This window comes from Dermacentor andersoni, chromosome 3 (assembly GCF_023375885.2).
Source record: "Dermacentor andersoni chromosome 3, qqDerAnde1_hic_scaffold, whole genome shotgun sequence".
NCBI classification, from domain to species: domain Eukaryota; kingdom Metazoa; phylum Arthropoda; class Arachnida; order Ixodida; family Ixodidae; genus Dermacentor; species Dermacentor andersoni.
Window position 1 is genome coordinate 54,838,902 of NC_092816.1, and position 25,087 is coordinate 54,863,988.

A 25,087-nucleotide genomic window follows, 5' to 3' on the forward strand; every position below is an offset into this window, starting at 1 on the left:
GATTGAATGATAATCCTGACAAAATAAACAGCTAATTCGTTCATTTCAAACAAATTTCTTAAAGACAGAACTTATGAACTCTGCTGCTGAAAGTTTTGTGAGCGTCTGCAGGCTAAATATACTTCTACGCGTTGCGGGGAATTAGTTGTCTACAGAAGTAAGAAACAGAGAAGTGCATAGAAAATACGATATAGTATGAAAAGTCTCGAGAAAGGTAACGAAAAAGAGTATGAACAGAAGTTCTCAATCACTCATTAAGTTGTAAAACGACGTGCACAAATTCACTAAGGGTCTAAACATTACTTCGAATCAAATTCACCTCTGTATAAAATATTTATTGCTGTTTGGTAGCTTATCCCATAGTTATGCTGTGGCCAGAGGAGTACGAGAAGAACCCATGATCAATTTTCATGGGCACGGCTGGTGTAACAGTCGATGTAATTGACCGCATCAAATATGTGGTCGGATGAGTTGCAGGTTTTATAGAACAGGGAACGCCACGACGAAAAAGGAATTGAGTGCCTCTCTCTGAAATAAAGTTTACAGTTTCGCAGCGTTAATAGCACAATTTTATTTTTAGCCGAGAAAACGAATGCCAAGTCTCCGTATTGAACTTCTCGTCTCGATGAAGTAAAGGTGACGTCACGAGTTTCGCGGCATTTTTGCGTGCTTCGGCTAGTTTTTGAACTGGCGATGTGCCCGATAGGCTCCCAGGTTGACTGAATCCACTTACTTTTGAATGCGACGTAATCGCTCTTTATTCATAAACAATGAACTAGTTCCTAAAGGACGCTGTCAAAGTCCATGACGTCACTGGAAGCTGGTAAGCGAGACATCCAAAACTACTGACGCCTTGCTCCCAGGTGATTGACTGGTAGGCTGTGTAGGCTGTGCCGTCCACGGCGCTGTACCGGTGGCGTCGTTTAATTCCGACCCGTCTTTTCATGACATTTAATTAGCGCTTAGAAACTTGCTGTAGATTCGTGAACTCGCGAGCAGATGTGGTGAATTTAATTGAGCGCAACATTATTTAATGACATCCTTTTAGGCGCCAAATTATGTTCCTGCAGGATAACAGGGTGAACGCCAGGGTCGTGGTGAAGCTCAGCCGCAACCTCGAAGGGGCAGAACTGAAAAAGAAAAAGCAAGCGAAAAAAAAAAAAACGAAAAGAAAAATTCAACAAAAAACAAACGAAGAGAGCAGACATGAGCCAGCACTGCGTGTACAGCTACAGTCAACAACTTACTCAATGCTGGATGCTCGAGAAAGCTTAATCGCCCCGAAGTTTGGAACCATAGCGTCGTATCACTTGCACAGTGTGTCGCAGTATAGTGCGAGACCGACGCGGAAGGCGGTATACATTCACATAGAGGTTACATGCGTGAATTGATTAGAAATTGAGCCCTTACATGGAATTCGTGCCCCGTAAGCTTCTGACGGTGACTGTACATGACGCTTTGCGCAAGAAACAGGCACCGAAAAAAAGAAAAGAAAAATGAAAAGTGAAAGTAAACCTGTGCGCTCATATATGCAGAGCCACTTGACCTGAAAGCTGGTTTCACGACAGTGTAGGAAGTTATGTGAAAAAGCCAGCTTGCAAGTAGCTGCTGAAGATAAGGGTGTACGCCATTGCGTGGTTATACATGGCGTATAATTAAGGAAGCCGAGGGTTTTCTTGTTTAGTGAGAACCAGTATTTAGCGAAACCAACAGAGGTGCCGGTGTACAGTATGGCGCATTCACTCCACGTGGAGGTAACGTCCGCTATAAATGGAGTCTACCCAGAAAAAATGCGTTGCCCCCCCGTTTGAGGGAGAGTTGCAGCAAGCAGACTCCAATACTTTACGCAAGATATCGCCGTGCAAGGAAGCCAACTTGACAATTTACGGGGAATAGTTATCAAGTCAAATAAACACGCGAGGTTTGTCGTAACAAAAGCAGCACTTCGGCAACGACGGGACAGCTTAGTGAGGGGGGCTCTGGAATGAATTTCCACCAAATGGGGTTCTTTATGACATGCATCTAAATGTAGTACACGAGTGTCATTTCAATCTGTCTATCCTTCGTTGGAATGCGACCGCAGGGACTCGAACGCGTGACCTCGTGCGCAGTAGCAGCCGAGCGCCGTAATAACTAGACTACCACGGCGGGCGGGTACGGAATTATTGCGCTGCGCCGAGAAGCAAACTTAATTTGCACACGCGCCCTCTTCACCTGGACAGTTAGAAGGGTAGGCTAAATACGCAGTTCACCTGAATGTTCGGTAGAGCATCCTCGTACGCCCAATCTCCTGCAGGGGCCTCAGGTTGGCCACCAAGTGTCTGTTGCAGGAAAACACCTCCGGGAAGGCGTACAGTTGTCGGAGCATCTTTACCTGCGGACACCGCGACCCGTGAGGCTGACGATTTCCCCTTACTGAATTTTGTTTTCTTGCCGTCTTTGTGATTCTCCGTGGTCTTTTTTTGTTGTTGCTGTTGTTTCCGTCCTTTGCATCCAGTTTACTGTCGCTGCTGTTTCTCACTTCCTTTTTTATGACTCCGTGGTTGCCTATGGTACACTTGCAATTAGCCTGTACTTTCTTGACCCCTTCCTCCACTACGTGCCCGCGCTTTTGAGGTACAGATATTTGTGCACTCTAGCCGGTCGTTTCTTTCCATTCATGTTCCTTTTCTAAATTTCTCGTACCACTTCGTACTCAGTGTAGCCCCAGAGTGCTCTATGTTTCATTATTGCTGCATTCCGCTTCCCTTACACTTTTTTTACTATCTCGATGGACGCTTGGGTAGGTATTTCCTTCGTTTGTGTATGCGCCCTCTTATTTGTGTTTCTTGACTATGGGTATGACTTCCTGTTGAATTGCTTCCCCCGGCATCTCTATAACCTCTTCGTTAAAAGGCCCCTCACCAGGTCTGGCCATTTTGAGCTGACAAGCGCGGTACATACAGTGCGCGCTAACGATCGTGTATGCTAAGTATTACATCCCTACGCGCTGCGGAAAGAGCTTAAATTTCAAACCAAACGCCGTTCGCGCTTCTCTTCCCAGCCGGAGAGTCGACGTCAATCGCGCAAGTGCGCCTGCGCACATGGCCATGCTGTGGCATCACTTATAGTGACACGTGACTTTAAGAATTATTACAGGCAGCATCAGTTATTTGTTTAATCTGTTGCTTCAGTAGACGAATTACAGTTTAGAGAAATAATAAAACACACAAACCGAATGCCTGCGTGCTATTGTTTTACTTCGCACCGTGGCATAAGAGGTGTACTTCAGTTTCGACTGCTTGTTCCCACGTCGTGCAGTAGCGCGAGCGCAGAGAGCGAAACTATGTCATTTTATACCGTGTTTCAGGGTCGCAATCACGCTCTTTCATCCTCTCGCGCCTGCCTCAGTGCGTGCTCGTGATTGCGGCACTGACCTATACCGCTCATCAGGTGTTCGTCTTCCGTCCCCGGTGCTGATTCGGACGCCGTCAAATTCAGCCACATTGTCGAATCGGCCATCTTGACTGCTCCGATTGGCTCCCAGGGCAGCCACGTCCCTTATTTGATTGGCTCAAAACGGCACGACGGCGAAATCGTACAAGAGAGATGAGTTTGACCAGTGTCCGATTTGCAGTCCCAGATCTCCGATGTTCCGGCGTTGCATAAAGAAAAAAAAAAATGCGCCAATAAGTGGCATACGGACAAGATAAAACCTTCCATTCAATCGCAGTTACTCGGGCTGTGGCCGGGGCTCGCGTTCGTGCGCGCGCACCTACCTGTTCCCGGCCGATGAACGTGGGCTCCCGGAAGACGATCCACAGCACGTTCTCGGTGCATGGCGGCACCGTCCGGGAGCCCTCGTACATGTAGTAGTTGCGCGTGTCGTTGGGCAGGAAGGCGATCAGCCGCAGCGGGAGGGGAAGGTCGGTCCGCTCCAACGCGTACGTCACCGAGCTCAGAGAGGCGATGAGCGTGCGCAGAAGAGGGTTGCGCTGGCGAACCGTCTGCGACCAGCGCGAGCAGACGACACCCTGTGAGGGTTGGCTTCTGGGTTAAGTAAGAGGCAGGCTCGTGAGGTAAGGCAAGGCAAGGCCAGGCTCCACTCATGAAAACCTACCGAATGTAGGGGAGAAAACACAGACTAATATGAAAAGCAAGTCACATGCTGGCTGGTATGCCGAGATCGTTCTGCGTGGCAGGGGATGGCTGCATCTGTGCAACCAAGGGTCATATATCACCTATAACGTTCTCCAGAAGTGGTGACGCAGGGAAGAGTACGCCGGGCTATTCGAATCATTTATTAAAGGAACACTGTTCTTGACTGTATACAGGAAAAACGGGTGATGTATCGTCTCTCGAGAAACGAGCTTTTTTGTTTCTCATCTCAAGGGAATAAAATAGAATAAGGCGGTCGCGTGAACGGAGATACCTTGAGCTGAGTGGCCAGGCCGACGTAGGCGGGAGGGCACTCCTTGCAGTCCACCCGTGCCGACGGCGTCCGCAGCCGAAACGTCATTTGGACCTGCGCCGTTGCATTAGGTCGCGGGGGCGAAAAATGGCGCGGAGGTAGGATGCATTCAGGGAGAGGTGACCGTGACGTCACATGCTAACTAGATCCCTACCTTATAGGGGGAAAAATGGAATGTGTCCTTACAATGGCTGACTGGTAAGCTAGTTGGTATACGCATTAACAATGAAGATGAGACGCCTTATATATCTATGCCATAGGATTCCTGACAACACTGCCTGGGCAGCCTGCAGTATCACCAGTAAAGAGGAAGTTATGAAAGTATGAATCCGTCCGCATTTGCTAAAGCTTTAAGCTTGAACCCTGATGCCTGTCACAAGTTTTCAGTAGGGAGTGCTCTGACGACTTGGCTGGGTAAACGAACTTGGTTTCTGAATGGACACTATAAGGACCAACGCCTAGTTAATTTGATAATGAAGCGTTGGTCTAATAATGTTCTGATGCAGTGTGCAACTTGATCGAACCTAAAGGCTCAATGAAGTTACCTTTATTTTGCTGGAAAAGCGATTACATGTTAAACGAAGGGCGCAGTTTCCCTTATTGAATTTCGCACCCGAACCAGAGCGCCGGTTTACGACACTATAACGTCCCGGATGGCGATGTGTTTTCCAGTGATCGAGCCGTTTCTGTTCCGAAAACAGTCTCAATACTCACTGAGTCAAGTCTTTGTTCCTTTAGAGTGCAGGCGTAAGCATTGGGGGGGGGGGTGAATGAACTATTAACTACGGCCACGAACGAGCCGGCGTGCGAATCTCGCTACGCCAACGAGAGAGTTTCAAGCCCACCTTTCGTTTTTTTGCTGACTTACCAAAAGTGTGCGTTCCTCGTATCTATAACAATCCGGCTTAACTTACATTTACCATCCCTTCAAAGGAGTACACTACATATTTTCGTTGTTGTATAGAAACTCTACCCGTACACTGCGCGCCCGCAAGAGGATGACACTTAGCGATCGAATGAAGGTTGGAAATAGCTTACAATTTACTGCAGCCGGGTACTTCTCTTGCGCTTCCCTCTTGGGGCAGCGCTGCTATCGAGGCACCCTGTTCACTCTTAGAGTTACTGTATATGCTACCGTATATGCTGTATATGCTGTATATGCTACCGTATATGCTACCGTATATGCTGTATATGCTACCTGCGGTAGCACATACAGTAACTCTATTCACTCTGGGCTCGCAGCGCCATCTAGCGACGGCGCCGAGAGGTCCGCCCGTAGCGCGTACGTGAATATGTATTCAGACAAGATTGTTGCCTGAATACGCATGACGCGGATTCGATTTCGCCCAGAAACGGAGAAATTTTCCAGAATCTGTGTCCCAAATTTTTACCCACTGACCCAAGTTGGCACGAAAGAGGTTAGATACAGACAAACATACACACAGCAAACTCGGTGAAGTTCCCAAAGAACGCTGATCACATTAAAAATAAGCAATTTAAGGTCCTGCGCGCGTTATTTTTCTGGTTGCTATCGCGTGTGGCCGCCGCACAGGAATGGAGCAGGCAAGTGCATCGTGACCTCATGACGCGTCCACCTCCTTGGACTGCTTCGTAGAAGCAGCTATTATAGTAAATTATTTAGGGCACATCGGCGACTGCCAGTATCACTTCTAAAGTGTAGAGGGTTCAAACGCAAGAAAATCACAACTCGCAAGCGTCCCCTATGCAGTTATCCCTTAAATTGATTCTTTGCACGACACATTCGGCTAGTTTTGAAATATACTCGGACTAAACCACGCAGCTTATCTTGTATCGCTTTGAGAGGGCTATCCGCGTCTTCACCTGAATCCGACCTGGTCAATGATGGGCACACCCACCTCGACAGTGGCGTAGCCAGAAATTTCGTTCGGGGGGGGCTCAAGTTGCAGCTCGGCCTCCTCCTCATGAGGAAGCATTAGCTCGAGTGCTCCTATCTAAATACATGTAAAAGGAAAATTCGTTTTTCTCGACAACCACAGCACCAAATTTGACGAATTTTGTTGCATTTAAAAGAAAAACTTAAAATCTAGTGACTGTTGGTTTCGAATTTTTGAGTTAGGTCGTCAATTTTTTATCAACAATTGGCAAAATCGAAAATTTTCAAGAAACGAAACTATCAAGTTTACAACTCTCTAACTCAACAACGAAAAAGGTTAATTCAATTCTCTAAATTGCATCTGATAGTACATCTAAAGCGGACAAAATTGATATGTTACACATGAATATAAAAAAAATTAATAATATGGCAATACAGCTTTTGCAGAACCCTTGTACCCAACGTAACAAATTCACGTAACATGCAAAATGACTTATCGAATTTGTCCGCTTTGAATTATCTCATGGATGCCGTTTACAGAACCGCGATATCTATTGTTGATGCAAAGCTATGAATTTGTAAACTTCGTACTTCTATTTTTTTTAAAGGGTCGTATATTTGAAAATCTTTTTAACAAAATTCAGGCCCTAACTCGAAATTCCGCTTCCAGCAGTCGCTACAACTTAACTTTCTCTCTCAAATCCAACAAATTTGATTAAAATCTGTCCAGGGGTTATCTCAGAAAAACACGTTTTTCTGAGATAACCCCTGGACAACCTTTATCTCCTTAATAACAACCTTTAGCTCCCAGATAACCTTTAGCTCCTTAAGAGGAGCTAAAGCTTCCTCTTAAGCGGAAGCTTTAGCGCGGGTGCTCGTATCTAAATACATATAAAAGTGGAATTCCTTTTTCTCGGCAACCACTGCACCAAATTTGACGAGGTTTGTTGCATTTTAAAGAAAACTTTAGTTCTAGTGACGGCTGGTTCCGAATTTTTCATTTAGGTTGTCAATTCTTTATTGAAAATTGACCAAAATCGCACATTTTTCGGAAACGAAACTAGCAAGTTTAAAACTCTAACTCAACAATGAAAAATGATATCAAAATTTTGTGAATAGCACCTAATAGTACATCTACAGCGGACAAAATTGATTTGTTAAACTTGAATCTCAAAAAGAGATAAGTAATATGGAAATGCGGCTTTTGCAGAACACTTGTACACAACGTAACCAATTGATGTAAGATACAAATTTACAAGCCAAGTTTGTCCGCTTTGACTGTTATAATATATGCCGTTTACAGAGCCGCGATATCTGTTCTTGATGCAGAGCTATTAGTTTGTAAACATCGTGCTTCTATATTTTCTAACTTTCGATTTTTTCAACATATGTTAAACAAGATTCAGGCGGTAAATCGCAATTCCGCTTCCAAGAGACACTAGAATTTAACTTTCTCAAATGCAACAAATTTAATTAAAAGCGATACAGGGGTTATCACAGAAAAGCATTCATGCTTTTTTCATTTATTTGAATAGGCCGCGTCGGACTTGGGCCCGAGCTAAAGCTTGCTCTTTGTCAACAATTTGTCAAGGGATCAAATACATGAATAACTGCACTGCCATTGCCAAAAATGCTGCAAACGAATTCTTGAACGCTACGCAATGTCAAAAAAGTAAAATATGTATTTTTTCATAAAAGAATATACTCGTATGTGCCAAAAATTGTGCCCAAAATAACTGATATCAATGCTCCATGTTTTTTGTCTATTTAATAAGTAAAGAAAATATCACACGAACTTTAGAACTATATCAGTTCGAAACCAGCAAAGCAGTGCATGTAGCTGATATGAAACATGTAAAGGCCATGAAATGAACAAGTTGAGGACAAATATGTTAATGAAACTGTCGTTCAAGAACCGCGTGTTTACGTTCTTGTACATATGCAACGACCAGTGAAAAATCTCAATGACGTCATTTTTCCAATGTATTACGCAGGATTAGCTGTCACCGGTCGAGTATCGTGAGTAATTGCACCGAAATTATAGTCGCAACAGAGAGCACGTATAAAAAACAGGAGTTCTGCAAAATAAGCGAGGGCGAGTCAAATGAAAGTGAGCCAATGCGAATATATGACAAGCGGGGTACTTCATTTAAAAGTAGTCTCCATGAGCATTTAGACAATTGTCCCATTGACTAGCGAGTCGCGTGATTCCTGTCTCACAAAACGTGTTGGGTTGCTGCTTCAAAAAGTCTGCAACCGACTCTTTCACGTCATCGTCCGACACGAATTTGGTTCCCTTTAGCTGTTTTTTTTCGGTTGGGCCATTATGTGGAAGTCGCGAGGCGACAAGGTGTGAGCTGTATGGCGGATGATGCAGCGTTTCCCACTTGAACTTTGCCACTTTTGTATTAACCATATCAGCGACGTGGGGACGGCCATTGTCGAGGAGCAAGATGACCTCCTTCGTCAATTTTTCACGTCGTTTGTTCTTGATTGCGACACGCAGCCGTTCCGGCCTTTGATACATTTGATAGCCTCTCAATATTTAGCAAATTCTATCAGTAATGGTCCCTGACGATCGGAAAAAAAAAGTCAACAACACCTTCCCGGCGGAAATGACGGCCTTTGCTTTCTTTGGGCGCGGTAAATTCGAATGTTTCCACTGTAAGTTTTGCCGTTGTGCTTCAGGCTCGTAGTAGTGGCACCATGATTCGTCCCCAATCACAATTGCAGACAAGAAGTCGTCACCCTCGTTGTATTACGGGGTCAGATGAGTCAAGGCAGCGCCGAACTGCTCCGCCTTCTGGCGGTGGTTCAAGATCTTGGGCATCCGTTTCGCACACAAGAGCCGATAACCGCGATGTTAATTAATTATGTGACTTCCGGTACATGGGCCTTGGCACAAAATCTAGCCTGAGTTCGCAATGTTAGCAGTGAAATGTCTTTTCGAGCGTGAAAAAGACATTCTAGACAAAATCCAGAACGATTTTCGGCGCCGGGGGTTGCTTTGGTCGGCGGTGCATGGACAGCACGAAAATATTTCGGGGGGGGCTGAAGCCCCATAAGCACCCCCCCTGGCTACGCCCCTGCACCTCGACGGCGTAGCTGAGTGCGTCGACGATGTGCTCGCTCCCGCTGTGGTCGTCGCGGCCCCAGTGGAACTCAGCCTGGTCAAACACGTACTCCTCGGCCAGGAGACCGCCCGTCACGATCGGCTTCGGCATAGACGCCCGCACACGCACTGCAATGGGTCAAGCAGCGATCAGCGAGAGAGACACTGCGGGCATCTACACGGCGGAATGTTACTAAATGTTACTACTACTACTACTATACTACTAAATGGACGGAATGTTACTACTACACGTTACTAAAAAAATGAGGAATCAATTGTTATTCAGTGCAATGCAAAAAAAACCAGCTCCTCCCAGCTGCCACTTCTCGGTTTCCCTAACGAAAGCACTATAGTAGCACCTCACTTCATTCGAAGACATCACGTTAAATACACAGCCGAGAGCGAAGGGAAACAAGATTGCATGAAAAGGAGCAAGACAGGATAAATTGCGCGAGAAAATAATTTACAGTCGGACGTTTGCCGCGTGCTACTGTTTGCGACTCGCAATAGTTATGCAGGCTGTGCGTGAGCACAGTCGCGCACCCATGACCTTGCTTGAAAACGTTCTCAACCACCCAAGCTGTCAGAAACTCCTCCAGTTTTTAAAGCAGTGCTAAGTGCTTTCAGCGTTAAATAAAGGTCAATATCTACCGAACCAAATAAAAAAAAAATATTTCCAAGTGTCAGAGAGCCCTAAACATTTATTATAATATTTATTCCTAGCACACAAGCTTCGATTTCGGTACCCGCAAGGGGGATGCGTCATGACGTCATGACACATTGGCTCGCTCCGGTTCAGCGAGACCTCTGTGCGCCTGCCATGGGCGCCAGCTCAAGTAATATTAGCTCATGGGGGGGGGGGGGGGGTATTCTGTAAGAGTCCACCTAGTGGACTGTCCATGTCATCTGGATACCGGGCCACACTGGCATCACGGGCAACCCGCAGGCCGACAGAGCAGCTCGAGGATTCGTACATAACCGAGCACTCAACACGCCGGCTGCAGAAGACCTGGACCCTGTCGACCTCGAGTATTCAGCCATCGTGAACTACCACAGAGGGCGTCGCTTGCATTATCCACCACTCCATCGAAATCTAACGACGCTAGAGGATGCCGCTGCCTGGCGTAGGCTCCAGACAGGCACTTACACGAGCCTACACATATTACATCGCATACACCTCACAGCCTACAGGGACGAATGCCCGCGGTGTGGGGCCACACCAACTCTATACCACATTACGTGGGAGTGTACGTAGTTACGTGGGAGTGTACACAACGTAGAACACCCCAACACGAACACCACGAGGGAGCAATGGGAGGCACTGCTGTCCAGCTCGGCCCTCGACGACCAGCTCAAGCTGATACAGAGAGCTGAGAAGATGGCAAGAGCCAGCGGAGCTCTGGACTAGGGGCCCCGACCATTAGCGCTTTTTCTGATTATTCTTTTAATAAAGTTTATCTATATATCTTCAGCCGCTGCTGATTGGCTAGGGCCGCTCGTCTCCTCCTCTCTCGTACAGCTGCATCCAATCAGCAGCGGCTGAAATGGACAGTCCACTAGGTGTACTCTTACAGAATACCCTCCAGGTGTAAGTCTGTGTCACAACTCCTCCGAGCACTCAGTCAATTCACTAATTCAAAAATAGCTATGTCGTTACTACTCTGAGCATTCAGTCTAAATTAACTGTGCCAGTACTTGGAGCATTCAGTCCATTTACTAGCTCGAGTGTAGCAGTGTCAGTACTCCTCCGGGCATTCCGCACACTTACATAGCTCAAGCATAACTGGCACTGCTGCTCCTGGCATTCGATCATTCCATTGACTAGCTCAAGTATAAATGTCAGTTATCCTGCAAGCATTCAGTCTATTCACTGATTAACTTCTTCATTAATTACAGTACGGCACATATTGGAATTTATGATTTCTGGCCGGTGGGTTTGCCAGGTGTATTCATTTGGAACGATATTCCAGAATGACACCAGTTTCGAAAAATTATTTCCCAAAGTGTGGGACAAAATACACGGGCGTTCCGGTTACTTTGCAGCTTCAATGCATAAAAGAGCGTTTACTTAAAGAAAGTAAGTGGAACAACAATGCGTGTTTACGGAGAGTTTGATGGCGCATATCGCCAAACTGATGTCATTCTGGGACTTCATTCCAAATGAACACGCCTCGCAGACCCACCGGCTACAATTCGTTAATTCCAATATGGGCCATAATGTAATTAACTAGGAAGTTAATTAGTAAAATTTTGCTAATTAGTTGAATATGTGTCTCGACTTAATGGGCAGCTGACGTCCGCCTCTCTGAATAAACCAGCTCAAAGACTAGAATTACGGTGTCTTCAACAGGCGATATGTAAAAAAAAAAATTCAATAAACTTAAAAATGACCTCCCCTTTCTTTTCTACGTGGCCCTCGCATAGAAAAAAATTCTACTCGAATCGAAAAGCAATATTCGATAAAAACGACCACCGTATATCGAATCGAATAACGACTACTTTCTCGTTTCTCAAGCAACGATAATTGTGAAATATGGAATACATACGATTACAATACGATTACAAATACGATTACACGTCCGGACAACCGCGGAGCTCGTAAATGGTAAACTGGTTTAAATTAACCGGGCCAACAGTGGGATCACAGTAACGACACGGCAAGTTACGTGTACAATTGCGCTCGCCGAAGGAGAGAAATTTGAAACTGCAGCACTGCACGTTCGCTAAAAGAAAATGCAAATAATAAATCTGAACAAATTCGTTTATAAGTTGGTAAAAGGGGGCGATTCTTACCGAATGGCCGGAAATTTCTAAAGAGTAATGATCTGACCCACGCGCTCGCTCGGGAACTGATGCCCATGAGCAAAAAATCGCAGCTACCCTGCAACAGAATCATTCGCAAGAGCCCTCACATCCGTTGTTCTGTCTCGCCCGAAACTCTAAAAAGCGTTTTTGTCTTTTATTTATCTGAAAGAAAGAAATATTAAACATAACAAACCACAGCTTAGAAGGGTGAATCGAATAGCAGGGACTGTTCAATTCGTATTCGAAATTTCAAATATTCGCACACCTCTATGCATTTGCGATATCCTCGGGCAGACAGGAGCAAAACCTTATGACAAAAAAAATTCGGGCGCAGTTTAGCTACAGAGTTAATCGTGAAAGTAAACGATATCATGATAAGTGGTTCGAGAAATTGATATTTTTTTGTATAAGTGCAATTACGTCAGATTCGTCACACACGCTGAATCTACGTGAAGCGAACGCTTTCGTGGTGCGGGTATTTAAACGATAGAAAGCTGTTTATCTTCTTCATCACTTGTTGAGCGCTTACTGGGCTCATCATAGCGTAACGTGACAGCGGCCCAGTTTACTATTTTGCTATCTCCAGCATAACATAACATTACATACCATAACATAACATAACATAACATAACATAACATAACATAACATGACATGACATGACAGCGGCCCAGTTTACTATTTTGCTATCTCCAGCATAACATAACATAACATAACATAACATAACATAACATAACATAACATAACATGACATGACAGCGGCCCAGTTTACTATTTTGCTATCTCCAGCATAACATAACATAACATAACATAACATAACATGACATGACAGCGGCCCAGTTTACTATTTTGCTGTCTCCAGGATCGGTTCGCTTCCGACACGCAGTAGACACCTCGCGGTAGACATCTCAATATTGCCGCGCAACTGGCCGCTCGAGGCACTTTGTCTGTATTCGCGGGCTTCTTTCACGCTCGGAAAAACTTTTATGTAGCACGTACTGAGAAACAGAAAGCTGTGTAGGGAGATTTTATGTTACTGTACAATTTTATCATTGACAGTTTTCATCTAGCTATAATATATGAGAAGTTGATTGACTAGTTAAAAATTATGTAATTAGGCGGCATATCTATCTCCAAGCAACGGCAAACAACATTACCTTGGTTCTCTCCAGATACGTGGCATTTGCACATCTTTAAATCTTGGTGCATGATAGTTGGGACACCCTGTATATTAGAAAATGCAGTTTGCGTGTGCGTGTGTTCGCGCGGAGGAAAGCGGTACTGCGTAGCAAGCATTGTGGCCTCCGAGATCGCACTGGTGCACGCACCGTTGCAATCTCGGAGGCCAGCATAGGCATCCTTCGGCGCCAGATACGCACGCGTCCTGCCAGTGTTGTGGACGACCGGGTTGGCCAGCGGCGTGGAGAAGTGCTTGAAGCGCAGCGGCGGCACCGCGACGCCGATCGACTTGTGCGGCAGCAGCAGCACGGGCGACTGCTTGGCGCCGTTGCAGCTGCTCCACTCCTGGCCCCACTCGCGGGGAACTGTGAGCGCAATCAATCAATCAATCAATCAATCAATCAATCAATCAATCAATCAATCAATCAATCAATCAATCAATCAATCAATCAATCAATCAATCAATCAATCAATCAATCAATCAATTTGTTCGTTAATTAGCCTCGGAGTCAACAGTACGACAGTCAACAATTAGCCAATTAGTCGGTCGATCAATTATTATATCAAGTGATGTGTCAGTCAGTCAATCCGTCAGTTAATGATTGAATCAATCAATCAATCAATCAATCAATCAATAACTGAATCAATCAATCAATTTCTCGCACAGTTGGTCACCGAATGAGTCAACTAATCGGTCATTCAGACAGTAAAGGGACAAATTTGCGCGCGGAATTATTCAATCGGTGCTTTATTTACGTTCCCACGATGATCCCGATATATAGGCAAAAGAAGAAGAATAAATAAAGAAAGTAAGAAAGATAAATGTTATATACACACTAAAAAACTGGAAGGGAGACATGGGAAAGCATGTAGATAACGAAAAAAAAAAATTAAGGGTTCAGCAAAAACAAAAAAAAAAAAGTTGCTGAACGAGATTGGCACACATGGAACGCGATGCAATAACACTGGTCGACCGACGTAAATCGTCAAGACGTGGTTGCAACGAGAGGAAGAGTAAACAGAAAATAGTTTTAAAAGACGCAAAAATGAAACAGAAGACGTTGCGCAGCATCGGCATACAGCAGCACGACAGCGCACGCGAACGTTGAGGGCCACAGCAAGCGCGCACGTGGGTACTCACTGATTGGCTGGGGCCCCGGGACGTGGCACTTTGGGACGTAGTAGTGCCACCGCTCGCGCACCACGCCCTGCACCGCTTCAAAGAAAGCACGAAAAAGAAAATGCGTCGGTCAGTGGCATGGTAAATGACAGCAAGATAAATTAGATCGTTGGGCCGGCATTCACCGTCTGTATTGTCAGCGCACATGGCATCACGTAAGTCAGATGGTCACAATAATGACGATCATCATCTTCATAGTTTTCGTTGTCGCGATCAGCATACCGTCATCACTGGGTGTATTTATCCCGCCCGTAGCGGCGGTCAAAACTGTAGGCGGATTCGATTCGCGTACGCGTCTTAGTTCAAGTTGTCGGTCGACGTCCTTGAACTGGTGGACTGGGCGGAAAAGGCCAAGCAGGCCCAGGGCGTTACTTGAGCCCAAACCCTCAGCCACGTCCCTCTTTACCCTTCCCCCTTTCAATAAAGTTTATCACCACCACCACCACCACACGTCTTAGTCGTTTCACTAGTTCAACACGTGGGAATAGGCACGACAGCGTTCGTTTCGCGTTATGCAGGCTTCGTGCAGATCGAGTTGACGGCGCTCCCTGCACTCATCAAAGCGGTATATGAAATCAATAATTGGACGACATATCGTCGGGTCGGAAGTAGATTCATGGTAAAACGCAATTAACAAAGGTAACAGAGCGTTGTAGCGCTTGTTTCGGGAAGACGAGACCGTGACAGTTCTGCACGAGCAAGAACTGACACTGAAGTGGCTTGAACTAATTTCTCGACGGGCAGAGCCAATTGAATTGTCCTTACACGAGTAGTCTCGTCCGACTGTGGAAGCTTGGAGGGCAAGGGAAGAGGGGAGGTGGAACAGGGGGTGGAGATCATCTTGAGAGAGTTTATAAAGCACCGAGAGAGACACGTAGCTGGTCTCTCTATCATGGCGTGCACTTTTATCATTCATTGGATGAATAGGAACCGGTGTTACCCCGCGTACCCCGGATATATCCTCCCTCCAAAAGAGTGACCAAGGCAAAGGCTGCTTAGCAACGGCCTTCCAACGACAACTGGTGCATCTATTAAATGACACGGCCTGGAGAGGCTACCTTGCCCTACCGTTTCCCCATTCCGGGCTGTTTGATTGACCATCTAGATTCTGGACGGTCTGGCTGAAAGCACTATAGCAGGAGTTTCCGCATCACCTTCTACAAACTACTTCCTCTTTAATCAAGGCACGCCAGAACTTTTAAAATATAATTTCGAGCAGTTGCTAAGCTAGGTGACATGTTGGCGGTGGTCTATAGGCGTTTTACAGTAAGCGGACGGACGGACGGATCGACCGACCGACCGACCGACCGACCGACAGACAGACAGACAGACAGACAGACAGACAGACAGACAGACAGACAGACAGACAGACAGACAGACAGACAGACAGACGGACGGACGGACGGACGGACGGACGGACGGGCGGGCGGGCGGACAGACAGACAGACAGACAGACAGACAGACAGACAGACAGACAGACAGACAGACAGACAGACAGACAGACAGACGGACGGACGGACGGACGGACGGACGGACGGACGGACGGCCGGACGGACGGACGGACAGACAGACAGACAGACAGACAGACAGACAGACAGACAGACAGACGGACGGACAGACAGACAGACAGACAGACAGACAGACAGACAGACAGACAGACAGACAGACAGACAGACAGACAGACAGACAGACGGACGGACGGACGGACGGACGGACGGACGGACGGACAGTTGATTTTCTATGGAAATTTCCTTTAAATCAGCAGTGCATTTACAAGCCTTGAGGCGTACCAACAATTTGCCAGAGCAGGACGAAGGCGAGCCGTCTTCTGTCCATGGCGATGGGGCTTCTGCGAACACCCACGCCGAGCAATTTAGAGCGCGTCAGCGCCGGTGCATAGCCAGAACGCTGCGGCTTCCGGTGTCAGCACTGCTGTGCTCTGGACAGAGCGATGAAAAAATTACGAAGAAAGTAGTGGTGTAGGGTCATATGATCATCACAACTAAAGTATAGACGGACGACTAGGATGTCACAAGCGCGACGGGAACCTTCAAGACGCCACTCCGTATTTCCCAAAGTAAATGAGAACAATCGCTGAACTATACACTAGCGGTGACCTAAACAGCATATTTCAGCGGTTTATATTGACACGTGTACTTGTTTGTTTCTTTGGTATACGTTTTCTTTCCTAAGTGTGCTTTTTCGCGCTCCTGTTTGTAGCATCGGGACGATGCTCTTTAATAGGGGGCATTGACACGTGTGCTTATTTATGTTTCTTCCGTGACCGCTTTTCACCGGCTAGCGAATGTTAAGCGTTATAGCTCAGCGTAAGGTGCGCCTGCATGATTTAGAACTTCCGCGAACGTTATCGTTTATTCGATCTGTTGTGTACGTTCTCACCGAACCACGTATTATCAGATCGCATGTGCGACACGAAGTGTGCAGCAGTTTCTGGAAACCACGCGGGCACCAGCGATTACACTAGAACCGACGAGGGATGCATAAAAGACGGCGCATTTGATCAGCTGATCAGATTCCGATGATCGCTGACTGTGTTCGCCGCTAGCGCAGTGCTTTGAGTGTAAGTCGCTTTTGTGGGCCCAATTCGCGCAATAAAAAGTCACTTTCCTTACTCGCAGTTTTGCTACTGGGTGATTCCACGAGAGATCAACACGGGTCAAAAATTCATATTTTAGATTTCTTTGAATATTTTATATTTTATGCGCATATCACTCGGTAGCACTAAAGTAAATGTGGCTCCTTTTTTAAATTAATATTTTAGGAGGAAAAAAATAAGCAGATCCTTCAGTGTGGAGGTGCCTATTTTATTCCCAAGGCATTTTCACAAATTCCCAACGATGTGAAATACAATATGTTACAGCTACGAAGAATACATTCTTGTGTGTAAAATGTAGACGTAAAGAAGGGTCAGCTAGCACTGTTTGAGGCTTTCGTGCAAAACGGAAGTGTTTCAGAAAAATTCCTTAATTTGGTACAATCTTCAAAAGTTGCTATATTTACGATTTTTTATCAACTAAACCAATCCACGTAGCCGTTTGAAATTCGCCGGACTGTGAGACCTTAACTTACTCAATAATTGTGCTGAATGTTCTTGCTGTATCACGAATTGCCATTTCTAGAATTCGCCTCAAATTTGAAGTTTTGACAAAAATGAGCGCTATTTAAAAATCAAAATAAAAAAAACCCCATCGTAAATTTTTCTCAAAATCTCGTAAACAAGTGTTCACAGGCACATGGAAAAGAATATTGAAAAACATGTTGCATTATTTTGTTTGTAATCACAATACAGCTGGTAGAAAGAAATGAGAGTTTTGCCAGAATGCAGCAAGGGGCTAAGAAAAAGGGACATCGGGGTAAAAAGAGCGTGCCGAAGGCTCTGACTTGCCTAAACTTGACCGTGATTGCGACGTAAAGGCAGTTTTGGTAAACTAGAATTATTATTTCAACCACGCCGTTCTAAAATGTCTAAATTTCCGACATAAATTCGTGGAGTTATGCTTCTCCTCCGCCATCATTGGCGCATATATACTTAGTTCATGCTTTCAGATGCGGCGGCTGTAAAAATCGCCTCTTTTGATCGTGTTGGTAGAGTGTAGCAGAATAGGTAGTGAATCCACGGGAGGCGGTGGCAGAAGGATCAAGTGAAGTAAATACGTTGAAATTTTTTGGCAGTACAGCCGCCGCCTTAACCAGAATAAGCTATGAACACTCCCGTTGTTTCGGATGCGCTGTCGTCTGCCCTCTACTGAAGAGCTGCCTTCTGCTCGACAACTCCGATATTAGACACCGTGTTCCCTGTTTCGGAAGCAATGATTTAGTTTATGGTTTTTCAGGTATAGTTGGCGTCCAAATTATTGCTCCAGCGATGGCGCTCTTTGGGTAACACAAGCTAATCTCGAACGTCCTGCTCTTGCTGATTGCAACCGCCGGAAGCAATCGGGAAGCCAGTAATATGTCGTAGGTACCATCCCTTGAACACCACCTATAGGTGATGGCACAGTTATCTTACATATTATAAAAAAAAAGGAAATTGGATTAGCTACGGAATCGATCTAGTACACCTTAATTTTCACCTCCACTTCGTTCAGGTAGGAGCTCTTATTTTTACGTCTGCTTGTATTAGGCGTGAACGACCTCGAAACAGACGGCAGGCCAGTTTTGTGCTGAGGGTTCTGCGCACATCCCACAGTCGTCATCAGTTGCAGTAGTTTTGAGGTTTGAGTAGAGGTGCGATGGCTCACTGTTACAGCGGTGATAGGGTCTTTTGTGCAGATTACTTGAAGGTGCACAAAAAGAAAATACCGCTTCAAAGAAATTTCCGCAAGGTTGGAGACATTGGTGTATCTGCACTGCAAAAACTCTTGCCGCGAGCTGCCCGCCATGCACAGGATGACGACCAGGTATGCCAAAATTGCTTCCGGCGACTAAAAGAAATGCTCTATTTTTCCGATGCTTCCCCTGCTGAAACAGCTGATGAATTCTTACCGGAAGAAGACGAACTGGGAGGTAGAAAGGAGTGCCTACATCCACTTGAAACTTTGCCTCACGTTCATCAGCAGAAGTCGGATTCGCGACTAAGGAACTTTCGCCCGGTGCTAAAGCAAATTCAACTCGGTGGCACTGCAAGGTCATAATCTCACTTCGTAGAGTGCCAGCGCCATTTGGACCGCTCAGGTACGAAATGCGGCGTGTGCACCGAATGGTTCACCAACTTTAAAAAAGCCTATGACATGTGCTCTTCGTATGAAGAGCGAATGCGCTTGTTGACTCTGCTGCCAAGCCAACTGGAGCGCCGAAAAGTTCAAGCTCTCATTCCAAATTTGTCAGCCTACATGATATACAAATCCCGACGTTGGCGCGAGAAGCGTGGAATATGGTCAGCACCAGACGCACCTGAGAGATCACGGTTGAACCCAACAGACGTCCAGACCGCTGTGGAATATTATACCAAAGACGAGCATGGATGTTCTCGGCAGAGTCCCAACAAAAAGGATGTAGTATCTGTTTCGATTGATGGGAACAAACAGTATGCTGCCAAGAGGTTCATGACCCGCTCAGTACGGGAGACATATCGTCTCTTTAAGGAAGCTAATCCAGATACATCTATTGGGCTCTCAAAGTTTTATTCTCTCCGGCCAAAATGGGTCCTCCTTGCTCCACAACAAGACGTGTGCCTTTGTATATATTGTGCCAATGCCACACAGTGTGTTTCCGCGCTAGAAGAGCTCACTGAAGGTGCCTACACAATTACCCACCTCAAAGAGCTATGTCTTTGCACCTCGCCCACGACTGATTGTTTCCTGGGCGATTGTGATTATTGTGCAAATGAGGATGCTTTAACTACTACAACTTTGGGAATCCCTGAAGAGACAGAGGTAAACTATGCGGTATGGCAAAATGGCGACCTCGTCAAAAAGACAGCACAGGCTACCACCTTTCTGCAGGAGCTTGGAGTATGGCTTGTCAAGTGGATCACCCATGATTACATAAGGGGAATTCAAGCATCAGCAATACACGACGCCAAACGGAATCAACAGCACGGATCCCGTGTCTTTCACTTTGACTTTGCAGAGAATTGGACAGCTGTTGTACCGAACGAGGTACAATCATACCATTGGCACAAAAAACAGGTCTCGCTATTTACGTGTGTCGTCACGAGTAGAGGATCCACTCAATGTTTTGCTGTCATCAGTGATGACGTATGTCATGATGCTGCACACGCTTGCTTTGCACTGGAAAAAATCTACGAGTGCATGAAGGAAGAACTTCAGCTTGACAAACATGTTACATACGTGTCTGACGGCGCCAGTAGCCATTTCAAGAACAAGTATCAGCTTTACGAGCTGTCACAGAAGGAGCACGCGTCAACGAAGTGGCTTTTTTCGGCCACAGGACATGGGAAAAACGCTTGCGATGGTGTTGGTGGCTTAGTAAAGCACCAAGCCTCGCTCTACAATCTCAGAGCAAGCAGCACTACAGTCATTAGGTCAGCCTCAGAAATGGTGGCGCAAATGACGACAATGCTGAAAAACGTAAAACTGCTCTATGCAGATGCGGACGAAGTAGACAACTTTCGCCGCCTCAAAAAGAACCAGTGGAAATCTTTGCCACGTGTTCCAGGCATACGGTCTTGGCACATTTGGTTAAGCGAGCCTGACGCCAGCAACTTCGATCGCGTTGTATTAGTGTCTCGCACTGCTGCAGGTAATTGGAAAAGGATCAAGCCTTTCTGAGACTATACATCGGCTATGCTCGAAGTTCCTTGTGCCCTCTACCTGCCTCCATGTTAGAGCACTTCAATGAGGCATATGCGGATCATCAACAAGTGTACACTGACGGGTCAGTAAGTCAACAAGCAAGCAACTGTGCCACTGCGTATTGGATTCGCTTCCTTAGAACTGCGTGATTTGGCCCTCTGGATCAGTTGGTCCTATAGAAAAATGTCGAAATAGCTGCCAGTACTGCAGCGTTTCGTAAACTTAGGACGTGTTCTCAGCACGCTATCATCGTTTAGCATTCGTCAGTGGTGCTTCTGCAACTATCCCATGCATTGTATACCAGCAAGTTTGGCCGAGAGTTCATCTGGTCCTGCCAATACTTCAATGAAGAAATAAATGCTCTACTTGAGGTTTTGCACAGAAGGCAATTTGCTTATGAGTGCGCGGAACAGGTATGTTTCCCAAAAGACCCAAGTATCTGAAAGAGGAAGTGTCGTGCTTCTTTCCAGCTTTTCTAAGAAACTGTGAACTTTCCGACAAGTGGCGATCCTTAGGGACTGTGAACTTTTCATTATATAGCAATCTAACAGTTCCTTTTTTCTTTTTCTTCAGAGGCGGTAAAATAAGCAATCGCTGGCACTATCTGCCAACTAACCCTGCCTTAACTAACGCTATCGCTACTCCCACCACCGCCTCTTAGGTTGTAAAATGACGTTCATGTAATGACCAGTACGACGTTTTCAGAGGCATTTACCTGCTGTACATTCTGTTACCTGTGTACATTCATAGCGAGTTAACAGTTAATTCTGTAGCACACAAATAAATACAAACCTACATTTACAGAAGGTACAAATTATCTACGCTGCAAGGAGAAGACACTTGCTGTTAAATAAAATAAGCCACGTAATACTTATGTTGATGCTTCTTTATTCCCATTCAAGCAAATATCTAGTGTACTAAACGCACTTTTATGCAGGAGTATTAATTATGAGGTCGAAACTGCCTTTACGTCGCAATCACGGTCAAGTTTAGGCAAGTCAGAGCCTTCGGCACGCTCTTTTTACCCCGATGTCCCTTTTTCTTAGCCCCTTGCTGCATTCTGGCAAAGCTCTCATTTCTACCAGCTGTATTGTGATTACAAACAAAATAATGCAACATGTTTTTCAATATTCTTTTCCATGTGCCTGTGAACACTTGTTTACGAGATTTTGAGAAAAATTTACGATGGGGTTTTTTTTATTTTGATTTTTAAATAGCGCTCATTTTTGTCAAAACTTCAAATTTGAGGCGAATTCTAGAAATGGCAATTCGTGATACAGCAAGAACATTCAGCACAATTATTGAGTAAGTTAAGGTCTCACAGTCCGGCGAATTTCAAACGGCTACGTGGATTGGTTTAGTTGATAAAAAATCGTAAATATAGCAACTTTTGAAGATTGTACCAAATTAAGGAATTTTTCTGAAACACTTCCGTTTTGCACGAAAGCCTCAAACAGTGCTAGCTGACCCTTCTTTACGTCTACATTTTACACACAAGAATGTATTCTTCGTAGCTGTAACATATTGTATTTCACATCGTTGGGAATTTGTGAAAATGCCTTGGGCATAAAATAGGCACCTCCACACTGAAGGATCTGCTTATTTTTTTCCTCCTAAAATATTAATTTAAAAAAGGAGCCACATTTACTTTAGTGCTACCGAGTGATATGCGCATAAAATATAAAATATTCAAAGAAATCTAAAATATGAATTTTTGACCCGTGTTGATCACTCGTGGAATCACCCTGCTGGGTTCTTGACGGTCACTGCTACCATAATAACTATGCATCGCGCACCCGCGCACACACACTCACATGCCCCCATCCCGCCCTCAACACAATGGTAGTGTGTGTGTGTGTGTGTGTGTGTGTGTGTGTGTGTGTGTGTGTGTGTGTGTGTGTGTGTGTGTGTGTGTGTGTGTGTGTGTGTGTGTGTGTGTGTGTGTGTGTGTGTGTGTGTGTGTGTGTGTGTGTGTGTGTGTGTGTGTGTGTGTGTGTGTGTGTGTGTGTGTGTGTGTGTGTGTGTGTGTGTGTGTGTGTGTGTGTGTGTGTGTGTGTGTGTGTGTGTGTGTGTGTGTGTGTGTGTGTGTGTGTGTGTGTGTGTGTGTGTGTGTGTGTGTGTGTGTGTGTGTGTGTGTGTGTGTGTGTGTGTGTGTGTGTGTGTGTGTGTGTGTGTGTGTGTGTGTGTGTGTGTGTGTGTGTGTGTGTGTGTGTGTGTGTGTGTGTGTGTGTGTGTGTGTGTGTGTGTGTGTGTGTGTGTGTGTGTGTGTGTGTGTGTGTGTGTGTGTGTGTGTGTGTGTGTGTGTGTGTGTGTGTGTGTGTGTGTGTGTGTGTGTGTGTGTGTGTGTGTGTGTGTGTGTGTGTGTGTGTGTGTGTGTGTGTGTGTGTGTGTGTGTGTGTGTGTGTGTGTGTGTGTGTGTGTGTGTGTGTGTGTGTGTGTGTGTGTGTGTGTGTGTGTGTGTGTGTGTGTGTGTGTGTGTGTGTGTGTGTGTGTGTGTGTGTGTGTGTGTGTGTGTGTGTGTGTGTGTGTGTGTGTGTGTGTGTGTGTGTGTGTGTGTGTGTGTGTGTGTGTGTGTGTGTGTGTGTGTGTGTGTGTGTGTGTGTGTGTGTGTGTGTGTGTGTGTGTGTGTGTGTGTGTGTGTGTGTGTGTGTGTGTGTGTGTGTGTGTGTGTGTGTGTGTGTGTGTGTGTGTGTGTGTGTGTGTGTGTGTGTGTGTGTGTGTGTGTGTGTGTGTGTGTGTGTGTGTGTGTGTGTGTGTGTGTGTGTGTGTGTGTGTGTGTGTGTGTGTGTGTGTGTGTGTGTGTGTGTGTGTGTGTGTGTGTGTGTGTGTGTGTGTGTGTGTGTGTGTGTGTGTGTGTGTGTGTGTGTGTGTGTGTGTGTGTGTGTGTGTGTGTGTGTGTGTGTGTGTGTGTGTGTGTGTGTGTGTGTGTGTGTGTGTGTGTGTGTGTGTGTGTGTGTGTGTGTGTGTGTGTGTGTGTGTGTGTGTGTGTGTGTGTGTGTGTGTGTGTGTGTGTGTGTGTGTGTGTGTGTGTGTGTGTGTGTGTGTGTGTGTGTGTGTGTGTGTGTGTGTGTGTGTGTGTGTGTGTGTGCACACACATAGGTACGTTCGTGTAGGGTACTATTATGTATAAGTTGAAACACGCCCGAATCGCAATCCATATACAATTCCAGTGGTTGATCGCTGAAAATAGAAAGCTGGTCATGGAGAACTTTGGTTAAACAAAACAGTAGGAAAAGATTCAACTTTTGTAAAGTGAAGGCGTAAAGGTTCCTCTCGCGCTCAGCGTGGCAGCTTTAGTGTCTAGTTTATGAACTCACGCTTTATCAGTGCTCGTTATAGTTGAATTTCTTTGCTTGTTTTTCTTTCTCTTTGCACATGCACGTCCACGATCTGCGGGATTGTCTATCGAAGTAAGGCTTAGATGCAAGTCCCGCGTTCGTCCTTCTGTTTGTGCTTTTCACGTTGGAACTTTCATACCGTCACTATGCACCAGCCCGCCCAGTAAACCAGCTCACATAGTGCAAAGGAAAGCTGCTGCATTCTGCAACATCAGCAGGTGCTAGTCCGCCGCATTGGTACATGATTTGCAGAGCGATCCCACTTTGTTGCTATGGTAACCATGTGCAAGCCCGAAAGTGTGACAGGTGCCACTATTAAAAAAAGCGTTTGCTACATGGTCTTTTGGTATTTCTTTTTTTTTTAAGGTAGGTTAGTGTCCAGAACAAACAACACGTGATCACGCGCATCATGTTTGCAATGTAATAGATATTCAAGAAGATGCGGGTGAAATTGGGCATTGGTGCTTGTTTGTGTCGCGCAATTTATACTCTAAGCCGATCTCTCGAGACTCTTTGTCCGCTTCGCTGCAGAATTAAGGAGGCCGTTAGGTTTCCTTGGTTGTTCTTCATTTCTCTCTTGTACAGCGTGTAATTGTGCATGCGTGGTTGTTGGCAATGTTTTGCCGTGTTGAACGCAATCTTGAGCTTTTCTCCTTCGCAATAAGCGGTCCTATCTGTGCGGACACAACTTTGCACCACGTGAGTGTCCGAGTGTGTGTTCGAAGTTGTGCCGACACTTGGTCGGCGAACGCAGCCCTCCGAGCGCACGAGAACAAGCCGAGCACATCGCGTGACTTTTTACCGAAGCAGAAACGGCGAGTATCATAACGGTGCTTACCTCCACCAGCCGGCATGAGCTGTCTTCATGCTGCACATCTTCTTCTTCTTCTTC

At 45.7% G+C, this 25,087-nt stretch overlaps 1 protein-coding gene across 1 annotated transcript; it reads right to left on the reverse strand.

The window, feature by feature from the left end:
• Nucleotides 1-608: 608 nt before the first annotated feature.
• LOC126520660 (carbonic anhydrase 1-like) lies at nucleotides 609-25,087 on the reverse strand. Its single transcript, XM_050169452.3, has 9 exons — nucleotides 25,034-25,087; nucleotides 16,370-16,518; nucleotides 14,541-14,615; nucleotides 13,600-13,764; nucleotides 9,398-9,546; nucleotides 4,412-4,504; nucleotides 3,759-3,986; nucleotides 2,253-2,374; nucleotides 609-1,130 (listed from the first exon to the last, which is right to left on the reverse strand). Exons 2-9 carry the CDS (start codon nucleotides 16,413-16,415, stop codon nucleotides 1,031-1,033), a joined length of 978 nt encoding a protein of 325 aa, XP_050025409.1. The 5' UTR covers nucleotides 16,416-16,518; nucleotides 25,034-25,087; the 3' UTR covers nucleotides 609-1,030.